At 46.8% G+C, this 20172-nt stretch overlaps 3 protein-coding genes across 3 annotated transcripts in view; all 3 read left to right on the top strand.

Moving 5' to 3' along the window:
* LOC108092818 (basement membrane-specific heparan sulfate proteoglycan core protein) overlaps positions 1–20172 on the top strand; it is a 76756-nt gene that overhangs the window by 44529 nt on the left and 12055 nt on the right. The window contains 23 exon segments of the mRNA XM_017192596.2: positions 648–758; positions 1130–1252; positions 2016–2141; positions 2737–3222; positions 4928–5101; positions 5377–5523; positions 5673–5805; positions 6265–6350; positions 7140–7337; positions 7735–7977; positions 9409–9636; positions 10203–10283; positions 10968–11101; positions 11167–11260; positions 11691–12077; positions 12179–14415; positions 14487–15452; positions 15454–15568; positions 17763–17905; positions 17980–18160; positions 18432–19032; positions 19166–19428; positions 19862–20039. Coding sequence (XP_017048085.1) covers positions 648–758; positions 1130–1252; positions 2016–2141; positions 2737–3222; positions 4928–5101; positions 5377–5523; positions 5673–5805; positions 6265–6350; positions 7140–7337; positions 7735–7977; positions 9409–9636; positions 10203–10283; positions 10968–11101; positions 11167–11260; positions 11691–12077; positions 12179–14415; positions 14487–15452; positions 15454–15568; positions 17763–17905; positions 17980–18160; positions 18432–19032; positions 19166–19428; positions 19862–20039 — 7435 coding nt within the window.
* Positions 1259–1993, top strand: LOC122319781 (complement component C7-like). Its single transcript, XM_043207535.1, has one exon. It carries the CDS (start codon positions 1685–1687, stop codon positions 1853–1855), a length of 171 nt encoding a protein of 56 aa, XP_043063470.1. The 5' UTR covers positions 1259–1684; the 3' UTR covers positions 1856–1993.
* LOC122319780 (modular serine protease-like) lies at positions 9659–10195 on the top strand. The gene has a single exon (XM_043207534.1). The coding sequence runs from the start codon at positions 9806–9808 to the stop codon at positions 10013–10015; it is 210 nt and encodes a 69-aa protein (XP_043063469.1). The 5' UTR covers positions 9659–9805; the 3' UTR covers positions 10016–10195.

Genomic DNA, 20172 nt, shown 5'->3' with positions numbered 1-20172 from the left:
TGTATACGAACAAACACTGTGAAAGACCATGTAAAATCTTCACTAATTGTTTTCCCCTGAATTGGCTTTTACTTTAAGCTGCTCTGATTACAGCACGCCATCACCCCTCAAATGTTCACTTAACTTTTCTTTACTTTTAATTAGCCTCTGCTCGCGGCACTTCTGTTTTTTACCCCAGCTCTCTCTTTGTTATCTATATCCCTCTGCGCGAATTTCCCGGCTGCTTGTAATCAAATCCGCGTTGTGTCACTTTGTGTGGGGCTAGAAAAAATTATCCAAAAATATTTGTGAAATTGCTTAAGAGTCTTGTGCTGCTGCTGCTGCTACGGCTGCTGCTACGGCTGCTACTGCTGTATGAAATATTAAGCGAAGAGTCCGGCGGAAAAAAGGGTTCAAAAGGCCAACGAGCATGCACAGGAAACTGTGGCTAACGAGAGGCGGAGGGATCCGGGGATTCCTGTCACACAACAAACACCTAACAAACTTTTGCTTTCAAGTTGAGGACGGGTGTCGGAAAAGTGGTTCCATGGGCCGGCGGAAGTCCTTGTTAAACTGCGTCCGGTTGTCATCTAATTGCAGGCTGTCAAATCCATCTGAAATCCAAATATAAATTTCTCCTCTTTTCACGTTTTTTTTTTTTTTTTCAGAATGCTCGGCCACCGAATTCAGATGCAACAATGGAGACTGCATCGATGCCAGGAGGCGTTGCGACAACATTTCGGATTGTAGCGAGGGCGAGGATGAGAGCGAGGACTGCCGTAAGTGATATTCAAAGACTAGAACACCTTTATCCTTTAGTGAACTCAGTGCTAATCAAATACCTTTAAGGGGTGTACCTAGAAGACACCCAATAACTATGGTAATTCTAGTTGAGTAAGCAGCTTATAGTATCTAAGACCTATCTAAGCGTAAAGTAGTTATACAATTGGATAAAAAGGATGACTGTTCATCTTTAATATCCGTCGGTTAGCCAAAAAGCTGTATTAACAAAGCTTATAGTATCTAAGGCGTAGAAGGCGGTCGCTCAAGATCCGTGAGTTAGCCAACAGCACTACTAACCCCGTATTTTTTCTCTCTGTTTAACCCCCACAACATGCTAACCGCTACCACTAACCCACACTACTAACAGCCGCCGCCTGCAGCGGCATGGAGTATCAGTGTCGCGACGGCACGCGCTGCATCAATATAAGTCAGCACTGCGACGGGCACTCCGATTGCAGCGACGGTGACGACGAAGAGCATTGCGACGGCAGTAAGTAATCGCCCATTAACCGCCCATCCACACTCACATCCCCTTAGGGCACATATCCCCTCAGATCTCTATATGTTTGCAGTGCGGCAATTAGCCAGCTAATCATACCGAGACATTCAGATTAGCATTAGATCATGTTTTTTCTGAAATCCTCATGCCCAAAGAGCTGGCTTCGCTGCAAACATATAGCAAGCTATCTCCCGGCCATTCTTCTTTATCATTTGAATCTCCCCTCAATGCTGCCGCGGCATAGTTGTACCCAAGTTGCGGTACACTTGCCCCAAGGGAAAGTTCACCTGCCAGGACTTGAGCTGCATATCGATTGTCCATCGCTGCGACGGCCGGGCCGATTGTCCGCACGATCGATCCGATGAGGAAGGCTGTCGTAGGTGTTGCGATACCCGATAACATAACCCCGATAATGCTCCACCTATGTCTCTGTGCTCTCTCTTTTTTTCCTGCTTCTCTAATGGGAATGCAGCCTGTCTGTACGACAAGTGGCAGTGTGACGATGGCACCTGCATAGCCAAGGAGCTGCTCTGCAATGGCAACATCGATTGTCCCGAGGACATTTCCGATGAGCGCTACTGCGAGGGTGAGTAAAAGTGGGAAGTGTTGCTCTTGGCTCTTAGCTATTCACCCTTGAGGAGTGGTAAGTTCACTCCACACCCTAGTCACTGCATCACGAAAATCACCTCGCCCAAGCAATCACAAACATTTAGTAGAACTAACGTACGCATGCTCTGTCGATCGTCGTCGCCAGGTGGCTACGATGATGGGGATTGTCGATTCGATGAGTTCCGTTGCGGAACCGGTGAGTGCATACCGATGCGTCAGGTGTGCGATAACATTTACGATTGCAACGATTATACCGACGAGTCCAACTGCGGTAAGCTCTTTGTGCTATCGAGTTTTATCGATACGATTGTTTTGTGATCCCTGTTTTCTCTGCTTTGCTTTGTCGCCTTTTCTGTGGGTCACTAAAATCGATTTATGGTGTTGGCCTATCTCTCTCTCTGTCTCTCTCTCTCTCTCTATTTCGTTGTATTACTCTCTGTCTGTCTACTGTGTGTTCCTTTCGCTGATATCGCTTGTATCGTTGTTTGTTCAAAAGAAACCTATCGTTAAATCGTTTGTGTCAATCGATATTTTATTTGATTTTGATTTTAACTCCAAACCATTTATTTTTCTTCTCCCCCACCCACCCGATAATGTGTATTGAACCCCTGGTTGTGGTTACCGAATGCCTCAAAATTAATCGATTAACCGCACGTCAACCTATTTCGGAATCAACATCACCACCAATGCCACATCGACGATCTACGCATTGGTCCAACGAATATATTATAATATAATATAAATGCATGACTTATCGAAAACTTCCCTAACCCCTAAAACCCATGGTCTGCATGTGGGTTGTCTATCGTAAATCGTGTAATGTCCCGTCCTTATCGAAATCGAAACTAACAACCGGGCAAGAGCAGCCGACGGCGAAGAGGAGGATAGTGTGGGCATACCAATTGGCCACCACCGCCCGCAGAGGCCGTCCGATCTCGACCATCAACTGCACGAAATGGACATCTACGATTACCAGGTGTATCGGCCAACTAACGTTTACGAGAAGGCCAATTCTCAGAATCCCTGTGCCCACAATCAGTTCCGTTGCACCATCTCCAATGTTTGCATTCCGCTGCATTTGCGTTGCGATGGCTACTATCACTGCAACGATATGAGCGACGAACAGGCCTGCGAGCGGTATGAGCGACCCACCACGACCCGACGGCCCTTGACCTTGGCCACGAGCCCCCGAACCACCGAGGGGCCCGGTTTGCAGATACTCAGAAACACCACCAGAACCACCGCCGGCAGCAGCAGAACCACCGAATCACCAATATGGCGATGGCCAACGAGACCACAAACCACTGCCGAGACCACTACCACTAACCCAATAACAACAGTTGGAGTAGAGAGTAGGTGTCCTTGAAAATCGAAATCGAAAAAGTGTAGCATACTTAAGTGGGCGATGGAAAACCCGGAAATAGCCAAGGGGATTTATTCCGTGCAGCAAAATAATTGGTAAAACGAGAACGCATCGGTGTCCAAGCTTAGTTTGCGATGAAAATATTTTAGTTCCGACAGCGATACCTGAAGAAAGATACAGTCTCCTAGACATAAAAAAGTATATAGTATATAAATAAGATGTGTGTGTCATTCCCTCTAGTTTGTTTTCGTTTTCCCAGCAATTTTGTTGCACTGAATACCGCTCATATGTAGAATGATATGTGGTATCGGGTAATTGGGATGGGTAAGGAAGAGTTAAGCTTAGTAAAAGTGCATGACATGTTTGAAACATTGAAACCTACTTTAGCCATAATCAACCACCTAAGCACACCGCACACACACACACAGACAATTTTTAGTTAGTTAAGCATTTACCTATGATATGCCTCATGCAGTTCATACTTGTACATACGTATACATTTCTCACTCTTCCTCTCACTCTTTTCTTTCGTTCTCGTTATGGCTTGTTTTATTATCATTGCGATTATACATTTTGCCCTGTTGTGTCACCCATCATCACCACCCCCACCACAAAAAAAAAAATGCCACCCTTATAGGCAGCTCATCATCCCAGTCATGCCTCGAAAACATTGAATTCGCGTGCCACAATCGCGATTGCATTCCGATTGAGAGCGTCTGCGATGGCATCCCCGACTGTGGACGCGAGGAGGACGAGGACTATGCTCTTTGCAACTGCAGCGGCGACAAGGTGAGACAACCACCCACCACTCGCCGCCCACGTAACCCACCACTCCTCGCATCCCCACCCACATTCCTCACCCAAAAAATATACATAGTGCTGCCTAGTTAAAATCAACTCGAAAAAACTCATGTGATCAAAGGAGTGCCTTACTTATTTTACTTAAAAATAACTTTTCAACTTAGGAGAACAATTTAATGCTCGTTTAAGCACTATGTATATATAGGAAAGCCTCCAAAATCCCTATATACAGTTATATTAGAGGTGGTTCCAACGATCCACCTCTGAGATCTGTACAAAAACACCCATCTTCATACTCTCTTCAGTACAAATGTCAACGGGGCGGCGGTTGCATTCCGAAAGTCCAGGTGTGCGATGGCAAACCTCAATGCCGCGATCGCAGCGACGAGAGCGCCTGCCGTAAGTACCATCCACCACCAGCAAGCCTTAACACTCTGGGTTCGGAAAACATCCGCCAAGTATTTGACGAATTTTCTAATTTATGGATATTTGAAGCTCTGGATATTTTCGAACCCTGCCTCTCTCCCTCTCACCATCTCTTTCCGGCTCTGTCTCTCTATTAATCTTTTGGTTAAATTCACTAGTTTAATCTTTAAGTTGCGTTTGAGTTCGAGTTCGAGGCTAACTTAGATCAGTAAGTAGCTTATTGCTAATTGGCTTAACTGCTAACTGCTAGTGCCGCGCCCACCTAAATTACTATTTTTCACAACCCCCCCTTCACCCATATCGACATTTGTTGCTAACTGTACTTTCTGTTTTGTTTATCTCTTCGGCCAAAAAATATCCCGTGTACAAATCTATCCCGTACTTTGCTACTCTGATACGTAATACTCTGCTATCCCCGCTATCAAACGACACACACATCGCCCGCCCCTGATCACTCCGATCTCCAGATCTCCATGGAAGATTGAATAAGACTCGTTTGGGGTTCGAGTGCCTGGGAAGCCAGTACCAATGTGGCGACGGAAGCTGCATCTCCGGCTACAAGCGCTGCAACGGCATCATTGATTGCGCCGATGGCGCCGACGAATATAACTGCATCTTCAACTACGTCGATCCCAATTACGGTAGCCCCTCCCATCCATCTACTCATCATCAATTTCTACCAGTAGTTGCGATCGAAATGGGCGTAATAAAGAGATATTTAACCATATCATTGGCATTTCAAATCCCATGAAAGTATACAAACATTTCGATCGCAGCTGATTGCATCCGCCTGACTCTACGAATCTATCGATCTGTCTGCGGGACCCCGTCAATATACATAACATTTATCTTTTGTCTTTCCAACTTTTCATACACCACACTCACGAAAAAAAAAATAAAACAAAACAAAAAACAGACTCCGACTCGGACAACAATCCACTGAATGAATGTGATATACTTGAGTTTGAATGTGACTACAGTCAGTGTTTGCCGATAGAGAAGAAGTGCGATGGCTATGCAGACTGTGAAGACGAGAGCGACGAGCTAGAGTGTCCGTACACAGGTAAAGACCCCCTAGAATTGGGGCTAACCTAATGGCTCCAGGTGCTACTACCACTAAGACTAAGACCAACCGTCCTAACCAACAAACCACCCACCACTCTCGATCATGCACCTCCTCACCCACATTCCCATTCGCCTCATCATTCGCAGAGCATTGTTTAGAGTCCGAGTTCGAGTGCGATGGCTACTGCCTGCCCCGAGATCAGTTGTGTAACGGCATTACCAACTGCCAAGATGGCAGCGACGAGCGCAACTGTACCTTTTGCCGAGAAGACGCCTACCTGTAAGATCATGTATCCATCAACCCACTTTAAATCCCCACACCTCATTTCTATTTAAATAGTTTTGTTGCTTTAAAAAGTTAATGAATAGGAATTGATTTAATTATATTCAAAAATTCATCATCGATATATAATATTTTGCAAGCGAAAGCCTATCGAAGAAATCGATCGTATTTATGAGATTATTTTTTTATGGTTTGAAAGTATTTTAATGAAACTAATTAGTTTTCGTATTAACAAAGTTCAAACTATATAAATCTAACCCATCCCAGTTCCTATCCACTCCATTCTACTCCTTTCATATCATAATCATTTCTCTGCTCTTCCATGTCATGGCTCTTACTCCAACACACACGACATACACAAACCACATCATCCACCATACAACTCGAACATCACCCACGCCACTATCGCTCGCTAACCGATATTTATCGTCATCGTCAATTGTCTATCGCCATTAGCTGCAACACCGGCGAGTGTGTGGCCGATAATCAGAGGTGCAACGGCATTGCCGATTGCGGCGACGGCAGCGACGAGCGTCACTGCGGTAAGAAGAACATAAAACTGAACCACCGGAACCATAGAACCACCGGACTACCAAAAATACTAGCAAATATCCCCGCCCTCTAACTTAGCCTAAGCTTCCTGCTTCGCTTTTGGGTTGCTTGATTGGGTTATAGAATTTACGATTGTCTTCGACTCTGAGTAGCAAATCCCCAGGTCCTGCAAAAATAAGATCTCGTTTTGATATTGAAATTTTTGTTCTAAATTTTTAAATTCAAGCAAGAAAAGGTTGTCCACCCAATAGACTAGCCTGCGACAACACTTGCGTCGATCGGAGATTAAAGTGTGATGGCAAACGCGATTGTTTCGATGGCCTCGACGAGATGTACTGTCCGGGTAAAATATTTCAACCAGTAATCTATGATTCTTCCGACACCACCCTCCTCTACTTTCGTCTAAAACTTGGTCCTTCCAATGCACCCTTTTACGGAAATCTATTAAAGCCCAAGCTACTTTGACTATTCATAGGTTTTCATGAACTGTTCTGAGCATTCTAGCTGAAGTTTAAAGACCACAGAACTTACTCCTTAAATCTGATTCCGATTCCGATCCGTCCTGACTCGTAGCTATTTCGTACAACCGGATTCTATTTCTCTACTTACTTTCTTGACAACTCTATGTTTTATGCTCTATCTTGCCTCAAAGCCAGCTTTTGTTCATTGTTTGTATTGTCTTGTCGTTCCATCTTTTTGCTAACCTAAACACCAAAACACCAACATCACCGCCAAACGACATCCACTCCATAAACACCACTCAACACTGAACACCACAGAGACCAACAACCACTTCCCCATACCGAATGTGAATGTTGTTGTCGAACAACCGAGTCCTAGACCCAGACCACAATCCTGCCAACCAAACGAGTGGCAATGCGCGAACCTCGAGTGCATCGAACTCAGTTCGAGGTGCAATAATTATAACGATTGCTCGGATGGATCCGATGAGGAGCTCAGCGTTTGCTTCGGCACGGGTAATCGAGTCAAGTCTTCCAATCACACTCTCTATTTCTTCATAAAGCACATGTGTAGAATGTTATGATGTTATTTTGGAGGTTTACTTGATCTTTTTTTAAAAAGTGTTAAACGAATAGAATATCATAATCGCACATTCATGCAAAACATTCATTTTAAGATCAAGTGGACCCCACTTAGTAGGCTTTTTATCACCCTAGTATTTTAGTTTCTTAAGAGTCTCCCATGGGAAGCAGGTTTGTACATGATGTAGACCTAAGAGCCATACAACTATGACATAACCATAACCATCCCGCTTTCTTATGTCTTTCTTGCTGCGCCATCCTTAAATCCATAAATCCATACACAATGCACCCTGCATGATGTTACGCCATACGATGCCATATAACCAAATAGCCACCACTCGACTCAAGTCCAGTGACTGCAGTCCGGATCAGTTCTTCTGCGACGATTCGTGCTACAATCGCTCGGTGAGATGCAATGGGCACAAGGACTGCTCCGATGGCAGTGACGAGGTGGGCTGCTCCATCAAATCACTGCCATGTCCACAGCACCAGTGCCCCAGTGGAAGGTGTTACTCGGAGAGTGAGCGATGCGATCGCCACAAGCACTGCGAGGATGGCTCCGATGAGACCAACTGTAAGTCGTCGTCCCAACTATTCATTATCCATCACCATCACGAAATCCCATCACGAATCTCCCCGGTTGGCCAAAAACTCCGTGATCGGAAATTTCAAGTGGGTTCAGATCTGTGGATCTGTGGATCTTAAATACATAATCTAGTTTTTATTGGGATCAGGGATCACGTATTAGTGATTCACCTTTTTATATATTCCAACTTCGAAATGCTATTGAGATGAATTTTCTTTTTGAGCACCAATATTTGTATCTGTCAGCACAGCGCTTCCTTTTCAACTAATCTAATCGAGCGGCAACAGTGTCAGTAAATATGAATATCGTGTTATTTGCACTTTTAACAATGTTTCTTAAATTATATTAAATATCATTTTGATATTCAATATTTTAATACTCAAATATTGTGAATATTTTCTGCAAACATTAATTGTTAATTTTCAACACGCTTTATAAACTAAATTAAATTTAAAACATCGTAATTTTAATACTTGGACATGTAATTTCAATACAAAAATTAGAATTAACTGAAAGTACAAATTATCAACAGTCCTCTTATAACTTACAGAATTTCTTTAAGAATTATGATGAAATATATTGGAAAAGCGTCCACCTACTGCATTCCCACATTTTACTGCATCCCATATGAATATTGTATGTAATTTTTCGTTTGCTAATCGCTCTCCCTCTATTCTCAACTCTATTCTCACTCCGTTTCTCTTTCTATCACGCTTTCTCCACTATTGAACTGCTTTTGAACGTGTGACTATTCATTTCTTCATGTTGTGCGTGTTATACTATATATTTCACTCGAATTGGGCTGCACTACCAACCAATATCACACAAAATCCTTCCACACTCCATACTCCACCCGAATATCGTATACAGGTACCGCCATCCTGTGCAAGGATAACGAGTTCCTCTGCTTCGATCGCCAGTTTTGCATAAATGCGACGCAGCATTGTGATGGCTTCTACGACTGCCGAGATTTTTCCGACGAGCAGAACTGCATTGGTTAATAACACTGGAATAGATTTGATTTAATTTAAATTTTTTACCAATAGTTACTTTAGACCTAGCTCTATTCCTTTTTCTAATATTTTTTTTGAGTAGTTGTAAAGCTTTTAGAATCAGTTTTTACAAACATCAAACAAGATCTGTGTTTTAATTTCCGATAATCGGTATAAAATGATAAATTTAATTTATGTTATGACTGTTTACCGTAAACTGTTTTTATTATTATTTTTATGTTTTTATAAGTCTAGTTTAAGTATGCCTGCATGCTTCAAACCTCTTATGCACAGTTTTTGGAAACTTTTATTTTAAATTATAGAACTTTGAAACCAAAATTGTTTTGAGACTTTCAGCAATTCAGCGGAGTTAAACAACCTTTCTTGGCGTTCCGTACTTGATCTTTATCTTTGCATTAACCTACAGGCTGTTCCCCGAGTCAATTCCGTTGCAATAATGGCGAGTGTGTTTCCGGATTGGCTCCCTGCGACGGACATCCCCAGTGCAGCGACTATTCCGATGAACTCAACTGTGGCGGAGCCCACGAGTGTCTGCCAAATCAGTTCCGCTGCAACAATGGTCAGTGTATAAGCTCTGCGGCGCGTTGCAACGGACGAACTGATTGCCATGACAGTTCCGATGAACAGAATTGTGGTAAGTAACAGAACTAGAAACTAGAACCCGGACTCCTAGTCTTAGAAAGCATCGTTATCATCGCTCGCAAACTGCATCTCTGCTATAAAAACCATAAGGTCCTCATCAAGTTGAGGCCGGCAGTCAAGAAACCACTGCGAGCCCCACCACTTCCACTAGCACCACTGTCATGACGCCATTGCGGGTCATCTGCCCACCCACCTCGTTCAAGTGCGACAACGGACTCTGTATTTCGCTGGGCCTGCGATGCAATGGCCGGATCGATTGCCCATATGACAGCAGCGATGAGGCGGACTGTAATCAGATCAGCAACGAGATCGATCGTAAGTGGGCAACCCACTCAACCACCGAGACGCCAAAGAGAGGAGATAATCAATAATAGTCCGACTTACCCAATACCCAACAGAAGCTACTAACTGCTATTAAGGGCTTGGGCTAACACGCATCTTTTAATTCACATCTATCTTTCTATACCCCAACCATCCATTCAACCATCCGCCACCCCAAAGATTTATCATTCTTTACTCTGCGTTAACTTGACTTTTCTTTAATCTTTCGAAAAACAGGTGTTCAGTCGAACAGCCCTGAACGTGGATCGACCCAATTGAATCTCAAGACTTATCCCGACAGTCAGATTATCAAGGAGAGTAAGTATGCCAGGGCAACCGTCCCTATATCTAAAAATATACAAAAAGTTTAGATCAATATTTTACCTGTTAAATAATCAAAATCAATTGTTGATATTTGAAAATATTTTTGGACAACCCTAATTGCCGTTCTTTGTTCTCGTTAATGCTTAACCCAACCCAATTCCATACAAATATTAAATATTAAACCGCAGGATATATTAGGGAGGGTAAGTTGGCCTAACTGCAATAAACCTTATGCATTCGTAGTATGGAACCCAGCACAACCAGCACCTCGAATTGCACGAACCACAGCAATGATATATACTCTATATTTATTGGCTAGAGCAGTGGAGTTGTACATTAAGTCGAAATTTTGTCAGTCACCGAAACCCTAGAGAACCCCGCTGTACAGCATTGATTATATTACTTAAATTTATGTTTCTGAATAGCGCGTTGGAAATCGTATATGCAACTTAAAAAAAACAAGTATTTCGTAGAACTATTGAAGTTATTTCCGTTGCTAAAAGTTTTATCAAACGAATTGGAAACTGATAATTATGTAAATTCAATCATTCCAACATATACTTTTAATACCACCCTGATTTCGTTAGCTAATGGCATTAAGCCACCCATGAAACCTTCCGTTGCTCGTCTGGTGTTAACCGCTTTGACCGCAAATATTAACTGACTCTCGTTCCACAGGTCGCGAGGTCATCTTCCGCTGCCGTGACGAAGGTCCCGCCCGCGCCAAGGTCAAGTGGTCTCGTCCCGGCGGACAACCTCTGCCCCCCGGCTTCAGCGACCGCAATGGCCGTCTGGAGATTCCTAACATTCGGGTAAGTTTCCCTTTTAACTCAACTCACACCCCTTGCTTAAATCCATTTATGCGTTTATTCAACAGATTGAGGATGCTGGCACTTATGTCTGCGAGGCTGTCGGTTATGCCAACTACATTCCTGGCCAACAGGTCACCGTAAACCTCAACGTCGAGCGCTGTGAGTATGAGTCTAGAATCCTAAGCTTGGTTTTTCTAAGGGGCAAGATCTTTCCACAATTCAAACAAGCAGCTTGGGGCGAAAATAAGTACGAGGAACTGCGCTCAAACCGTATAAGATACGGCACGGTGCCACACATCGACCTCGAGTTCTTTGGACTAGGTAGGGTTTAAATGGGGCATCTCCAGTTGGGTGCGGGTTTGGGAAGCTACCTCCATTTTTAGAGAGGTTTTAAAGAGGTTTCACGAACCAATTCATTGTGAATAGCGGTAGCTTCCTGAACAGAACCCAACTTTAGATGGTATATGGCTAGAACTTTTTAATAATCTCGTTTCCCCCTTTGCCGCATGGCTTTCTTGGTAAGGAGCTGGTTACCACCAAGGATTTTCGAGACCATCAATAACATCCTCCCTAACTATCCTCTCCTCAGATCACGACGTGGCTGCCCGTCCCGAATCAGCCTGCTCGGAATACCAGGCGACCTGCATGAACGGCGAGTGCATTGACAAGTCGGCCATTTGCGACGGCTCCCCGGATTGTTCCGATGGATCCGATGAGCAGAGCTGCAGCTTGGGTCTGAAGTGCCAGCCCAACCAGTTCATGTGCGCCAACTCCAAGTGCGTGGACCGCACCTGGCGATGTGACGGCGAGAACGACTGCGGCGACAACTCCGACGAGACCTCCTGTGATCCGGAACCGAGTGGCGCGCCCTGCCGATACAATGAGTTCCAGTGCCGCAGCGGCCATTGCATTCCCAAGAGCTTCCAGTGCGACGATGTGCCTGATTGTACGGACGGAACCGATGAAGTTGGATGCAGTAAGTATCGCAAAACCACCAGAGTTCAAATCACTTTGCTAACCCCTTGACGATTATTATTTCGGACACTTGCTAATATACCTTTGTCATCTGTTTCGCAGTGGCGCCTATTCCGATCCGTCGGCCACCGCAATCGATTGCCCTGCAGGTGCACGAAGTGCTCGAGCTGACCTGCGTGGCCACCGGAACCCCGACGCCGATGATCGTGTGGCGCTTGAACTGGGGCCATGTGCCCGAGAAGTGCGAGTCGAAGAGCTACGGCGGCACCGGCACTCTTCGCTGTCCGGACATGAAGCCAGAGGACAGTGGAGCCTACTCGTGCGAGATCATCAACACCCGCGGCACCCACTTCGTCAGCCCGGACACCATTGTCACGGTGACCCCCATCAATAGCCAGGTGTGCCATGCCGGCTTCTTCAATATGCTGGCTCGCAAGGCGGACGAGTGCGTCAAGTGCTTCTGCTTCGGGGTGGCCAACTCCTGCGACAGTGCCAATCTCTTCACGTACGCCATCCAGCCCCCCATCCTTTCGCACCGTGTTGTGAGCGTGGAACTGAGTCCCTACAGCCAGATCGTCATCAATGAGCCGACTCCCGGTCACGAACTGCTCAGGCTGCACCATGGCGTTCAGTTCAGGGCTTCGAACGTTCACTTTGGAGGTCGGGAAACGCCATACTTGGCGTTGCCGGCTGAGTATATGGGCAACCAGCTGAAGTCCTACGGCGGAAACCTGCGCTACGAGGTCAGCTACACGGGCAGTGGAAGACCCGTCAACGGACCCGACGTCATCATCACCGGAAACCGTTTCACCCTCACCCATCGCGTTCGCATTCAACCGGATCAGAACAACAGGGTGAACATTCCGTTCCTGCCGGGCGGATGGGTCAAGCCCGATGGTCGCAAGGCCTCGCGCGAGGAGATCATGATGATACTGGCAAATGTGGACAACATCCTCATTCGACTGGGCTATCTGGACAGCACGGCCCGCGAAGTGAAGCTTATCAATATCGCTTTGGACTCGGCTGGCACTGCGAACCTCGGCTTGGGCAGTGCCTCGCTCGTGGAGAAGTGCACGTGTCCGCCCGGCTATGTGGGTGACTCGTGCGAGTCCTGTGCCCCTGGCTTTGTGCGACAGCCGGCCGGTCCCTGGTTGGGTCACTGTGTGCCCTTCATCCCCGAACCTTGTCCTTCGGGAACCTACGGAGACCCGCGACGCGGTCTGCCCTGCAAGGAGTGTCCGTGCCCCCAGACGGGCAGCAACAACTTCGCCAGCGGCTGCCAACAGAACCCCGACGGCGATGTGGTCTGCAGATGCAATGAGGGCTACGCGGGCAGGCGGTGCGAGTACTGCGCAGATGGCTACCATGGCAATCCCCTGGCGCCGGGCGGTGGATGTGTCCCAATACCCGACACGTCTTGCAACGTGGATGGCACCTACTCGGTGCACAAGAATGGAACCTGCCAGTGCAAGAACAGCGTCATTGGCGAAAAATGCGACACGTGTGCGGCAAAGAGTTTCCACCTCAACTCGTTCACTTACACCGGCTGCATTGAGTGTTTCTGCAGCGGATTAAATGTGGACTGTGATAGTAGTACGTGGTATCGCAACCAGGTCACCAGCACCTTTGGACGTTCACGCGTTGATCATGGCTTCGCTTTGGTTAATGGCTACTATGATGCCACCCCGCAGACCATATCCGTATCGATGGAAAAAGTGCCCAATACGTTGAGCTTCACAGGATCAGCGGACCATGCGGGAGACACGCTCTACTGGAGCTTGCCACCCGCTTTCCTTGGCAACAAACTGACCTCGTACGGAGGAAAACTGACCTACACTCTGAGCTACAGCCCCCTGCCGGGTGGCATAATGTCGCGGAACAGCGCACCGGATGTGGTGATCAAGAGTGGCGAAGATGTGAAGCTCATCCACTACAGGAAGTCGCACGTTAACCCCAGCGTACCCAATACCTATTCGGTGGAGATCAACGAGAACGCCTGGCAGCGCGAGGACTCAAACATTGTCAACCGTGAGCACGTTCTGATGGCCCTCAGCGATGTTACGGCCATCTACATTAAGGCCACTTACACCACCAGCACCAAGGAGGCCAGTCTGCGCCAGGTGACTTTGGATACGGCCATTGACTCGAATCTGGGCACTGCACGCGCCGTCGAGGTGGAGCAGTGCCGCTGCTCCGAGGGTTACTTGGGACTCTCTTGCGAGCAGTGTGCTCCAGGCTACTACCGCGATCCAGAGAGTGGAATCTACCTGGGATTCTGTCTGCCCTGCGAATGCAATGGACACTCGAATCAGTGCAATAGCGAAACCGGCGAGTGCCTGGTGAGTATCCGGCTCGAAAGACCACGGTCCTTGGAACCACCCTTAACTCCCTTTTCTTTTTGAACTTTCAGAGCTGTGATGACAACACCGACGGACCCAATTGTGAGGTATGCGCCCCTGGCTACACGGGAGATGCCACCCGCGGAAGTCCGTACGACTGCCTACCTTCCAACCAGCCGCCGCGTCCGCCACCACCGGGCAATCAGACTGCAGAGTGCAGCGTCTACTGCTACCCGGAGGGAACTATCAACTGCCGCGACGACTATTGCGAGTGCAAGACGAATGTTGTTGGCGACCGATGCGATCAGTGCCGCGACGGAACCTACGGACTGTCCGGTCAGAATGCGGCCGGCTGCAAGGAGTGCTATTGCTCCGGATTGTCGAGCCAGTGCCATTCGGCGGCTCTCTACCGCCAGCTCATTCCCGTGGACTTCATTTCCAACCCTCCACTGATCACAAACGAAAACGGAGACATTGAGACCACGGAGGACCTGGTTAACGACATCCCCAGAAACATGTTCACCTACACGCACACCACCTACCTGCCGAAATACTGGAGTCTGAGGGGCAGCGTGCTGGGCAACCAGCTGCTCTCGTACGGCGGCCTTCTGCAGTACACCCTTGTGGTCGAGTCGTACGGCAGCTATCAACCCGGTCAGGATGTGGTGCTGATTGGCAACGGGCTGAAGCTCATCTGGTCTCGACCCGACGGACGTGACGATCTGGAGGAGTATAGCGTGCGACTCCACGAAGACGAACACTGGCAGAGAATAGATCGCGGATCATCGCGACAGGCCAGCCGGTCTGACTTCATGACTGTCCTGACGGATCTCCAGCACATCCTTATCCGAGCCACGCCCTCGGTGCCCACGCAGAAGACGTCGATCGGCAACGTGATCCTGGAGAGTGCGGTGACCGTAAGGACGCCCGGAGCTACGCATGCCGTCGATCTCGAGGTGTGCCAGTGCCCAGCCGGCTACACGGGCAACTCCTGCGAGACCTGCGCCCCACTCTACTACCGCAATGCCAGCGGCTCCTTGCAGCCAGTGCCCATGCGAGGCATCCAACACCGAATCATGCGGTCTGGTCAGCGGCGGCTATGTCCAGTGTCGGTGCAAGCCGCGCTGGAAGGGAGATCGCTGTCGCGAAATTGGTAAGTTTTTAACTCGAGGTAGAGAACTCTAAAATCTCCCCGTCCTACTAGGCATTTGCCCATCCATCGTTCTTCCCACTCTCAATCACTGACCTTCAAGCCTTGCTTATGCATACCGAACTACATGGAATACTCTCCAGATAACGTACTCGTACTTTAAGCAATCTCCCAGGTCCAAGTTCGAGTTCCAGGGAACATTGTATTCGTGTAGATGTATGTAACAGGCAGAAGGAAGTCTCTCCTATCCCCTAGTCTATATGAGCTTTAACTACCCGCTCAGATTTATGAAATTTGCTTTCCAACTGCATCTCCATTAAGATTAACATTTTAAAGTTGAAAAAAAAGGTGAACCTTTTCGATGTAATATCAAATGCATAATCTGAGCTGCGGGTATCAAAGGATCGGAACATCCGATTAGCAAGTTCTTACCTTTTTTATTTACTTTCTCCTTTCTTTCGGATTTTGTTTTTGTCATTCCTTCTCCTCCACAACCATTAACTCTTAAACCGATTTCAATTCGACAATGAAATTACAAACCAAAAACAAAAAAAAAAACCAAAACCAAAATTTATAAATTGCAATCACCACAACCAACAAACATCCCATCCATCCACATTCTAGACACATCGCCCATTATCGAAGAACCGCCCCAGATATGTGATTTAAGCAGGGGATTCTGTTGCAGCGGCTTTCAATTCGATATCGCACCGAACGAGACAATATCGTTCAATGACACCCTGCAGATATATAAGGGCAACAGAATCATAGGAAATATGACAAAGCTGCGCTACGGCTGTCCATCGCGAGGTTCGCTCCAGACTCTCCGATCCACCGAACTGAAACCACTCTGCCGTCTGCAGAATGCCACCCACCACTGTTGCTTCCCTTTTACTCGTACCTCTATCTCTCACACCAGCACACCTAAAACTCCACTCCACACTCCACTCTATATAGTATCATTTCAGCCTAGATCTATGTAAAAATATATATGTGTGTGTAGAGCGAACCTAACTCGTATACAAGTATTTGTGAGCTAAACCCCGAGTAGACCAAGCTGGGAAACTTCCCAGACTCTTGTAAATGGGTTAGATCCTTCATTATCCCTGACTCTCCTTCTCTGACTCTGTGTCTGATATTTCGGTCATCTTAAAACCACTTAGCTAGTCTATGTGTCTTAGTAATTGTCTTACCTCAAAGTAGTCTTTGTTCTCTGTGTACAGACGTCGAACTCTACTGACTCAGATCCTCCGAATCCTCTTCGTTCAGCCCATCGATAACTCTCTTGATCCTCTGTCTTTGTGTGTATTATATAGTTTTTGTATACTAGTTGCAGTCTATAATGTCGGCGGTCTTAAAGCCAACGAAAATTGGCCCAGAAACACGCTCAAGTAGTTCATGAAATTACCATAGATACTCATAGCCACTAATCCCGGTTAGAATCTGTATTCGCAAGTGTATAGTGCGCTTCATAACTTTGGGCCACCAAACGTGGCAGGAAGAACCAATTTAAATTTTGACTAACAAGTAACTTTCACGTTTAAATTCGCTTTTAAGTAAACTGACCCAAGTGACTGAAAACTATCAATAACAAGATCAAAACATTTCATGCTATGAAGTAAAGTTACTTAAACTAAAATACGAAAAATTTAAAAATAGATGATAAATCGACTTTTAACAACTGAACCTATTTTTTAAGTTTTCTGTTTTAGTAATATAGTTTTTTTTAGAAACGCAGACTAACCCCTTTAATGTACTTAAAAAGTTCTGGAACGCACTATCTCCGTGTTTGTTTCCCAATCTGTCGCCTAACCCTCGGAGTTGTAGGGCATCCAACGTGATCCCGGTTTCGGGATGGAAAATCCGAAACACTACACCCCAAATATGTATCCCCTGACTTCGTGACCTCAATTAGGAGTCATTAAACCGCAACCACCTGTCACTAACAATCTTTGAAGGCCTTTTTCGAAGAGCTTAGTTCTCATCTGAAGCATTTTTCTGTTACAATTTTAATGACAAAAGGTGGGAGTGTTTATGTGTATCCCCCTGTTTACCTATTCCCTTGATTTAAATCGAAAAGTCAGATGAGAACTCGGCTTACGTACAAAGGATTTTCTCACATCGTAAGGAAGTCATATTGTGGGAACTTCCGGGAGTGTAAATGCATTTGTCTAATCGATGTTCCCCGCTACCGTAGAAACTTACGAACCAATCATCCCAACTACCGAGGACCCAGTGCGCACCCAAATCATCGTGTCGATCGAAAAGCCGGAGATCACAATTGTGCCCGTGGGCGGATCACTGACCCTCAGCTGTAGCGGTCGAATGCGCTGGAGCGATGTGAGTCGCAGAATCCCATTTACCGACTTACCAACTCAACTACAACTTTACCTTCTCGATTTCCATTTGCCCAGGCCCCAGTCATCGTTAACTGGTACAAGGAGAACAGTCAGCTGCCCGACAACAATCAAATTCAAGGCGGCGAACTGCACCTGTACAACCTGCAGATCAGCGACTCCGGTGTCTACACTTGCCAGGCCGTCAACAACGAGACCGCTCGCGTCTTCAAGGACCATGTCTCGATCACCATATCACGTGAGTATTAGTTTTCTAACCCTTAACATACCAATAAGTAATCATAATCACGACCTTTTAAATGCCGCATATATCAAAGGATATGCCAAGGAAATGCTGGCACGATACGGTACTTAAAGTATATGATTTTATGTTAACAAGAGCCCACTGTAGGCACCTTAAATGTTTCCAAGGTGTAGAAATTATTGTTGTACTATTCTTTTTGATATTTATTTTATTTAAACACATTTTGAATTTTCTACTTTTTTTGAACCCCAAACACCACCTATAGAGGATGGCCAGCGCTCTCCGGCTCAGATAGTCAATTTGCCGAACCACGTGACCTTCGAGGAGTACCAGCCCAATGAGATTGTTTGCGAGGTGGTCGGCAACCCACCGCCCACCGTCACCTGGACTCGGGTGGACGGCCAGGCGGATGCCCAGAGTACACGAACCTACAACAACCGCATCATCTTTGATTCGCCGAGGAAGTCGGATGAGGGCCGCTACCGCTGCCAGGCAGAGAATGGTCTGAATCGGGACGAGAGCCATGTGGTCGTCTATGTCCAGAGTAGCCACCCCACGCCGCCGCCTCCGCGGGATCGTTTGTACATCCAGCCGGAGGAGGTTAACGCCTACGAAGGCGACAACTTCCGTCTATCCTGCCAGTTCACAAGTGTTGCCTCTCTGCGCTACGATTGGACCCGCAACGGTTACCCACTGTCGTCGACCGCCTCCCGCAACGTCTATGTCATTGACAATTCCGTGGAGGTGCAGGACGCCAGTGCCCGCGACTCCGGAACATACACCTGTGTGGCCTACGATCCCCGCACCCATCGCAACTACACCGAGAACGCCCGTGTCTACATCGAAAGGCGCGAACCATCAAACGGGTGAGTTGAAATATCAACGTGTTCTTCCAACCACATGGAATGTATTCAGAAAGCACAGCAGCAATCATACTGATTGAGAACTATATACGATACCTTACAGTTTCATAAACCGCGACCCTCTCTTCTTCCACAGCGCCAAGCCGCAGATCGTGCCGCTGGAGGAGCAGATCAACATTGACCAGGGCCAGGACTACAGCATCACCTGCGAGGCCAGTGGAACTCCGCATCCCTCGATCAAGTGGGCCAAGGTGCACGACCAACTGGCCGACAATGTGCGCATCAGCGGCAACGTGCTGACCATCTACAGCGCCCGGCAAGAGAACCGCGGCGCCTACTCCTGCTTCGCCCAGAACTCCCACGGATCGGACCAGTCCAGCACGAATATCGATATTGAGCGTAAGTGATCAGGGATCCGGGATACTCTATATACCTCTAAGTATCAGCTACTGTTTCTGATAGTCAAGCTTGTATAGATCGAAATAAGCCAAGAACTCTTTGATTTTCTACGGAGCAGGGGTTCTCTTATATATATTTTGATCCTTTAAGTTCCCAATGAATTTCTATTCTTCGCCCGAAAATGAACTCAGGCTAACTATGCCCTTTGCTCTGTCTCGTCTTGTTGTTTCTCTTCCCTCACAAACACTAATTATCCGCCCGAATATTATTTATATCATTTAAATTTGCAAATCAAACCCCAACCCCTTTGATCTAACTTAAACACAAAACTTTGCCATGCAAGTGCATAAAAGTGGAGTTGGTAATAAGACAGGTCCGCACAGTCTGATCCTAATACTAATTGGTGCCACCACTGTCGTTTACTTGTTTGCAGCCCGGGAGCGGCCGAGCGTTAAGATCGAACCGCCGCTCCAGCAAACAGTTGTGGTGGGCGCTCAGGGATCCCTGTACTGCACCGCTCAGGGCATTCCCGAACCGAGCGTGGAGTGGGTTCGAGTGGACGGCCAACCGCTGTCGCCGCGTCACAAGATCGATTACCCCGGCTACCTCCTGTAAGTATTCAGTATTCAGTATTCAATTAACATCAACTGCTTCTTTGCAGCAACCTAATATACATAGATACATGAATGTACATACATAGATTCTGTTGAACTAATCTTCCTTGGTTTTTATCACTACCCACAG

Source organism: Drosophila ficusphila, unplaced genomic scaffold, assembly GCF_018152265.1.
Source record: "Drosophila ficusphila isolate 14025-0441.05 unplaced genomic scaffold, ASM1815226v1 contig_198, whole genome shotgun sequence".
Classification (NCBI taxonomy): domain Eukaryota; kingdom Metazoa; phylum Arthropoda; class Insecta; order Diptera; family Drosophilidae; genus Drosophila; species Drosophila ficusphila.
This window is presented reverse-complemented; position numbering and strand designations above follow the sequence as displayed.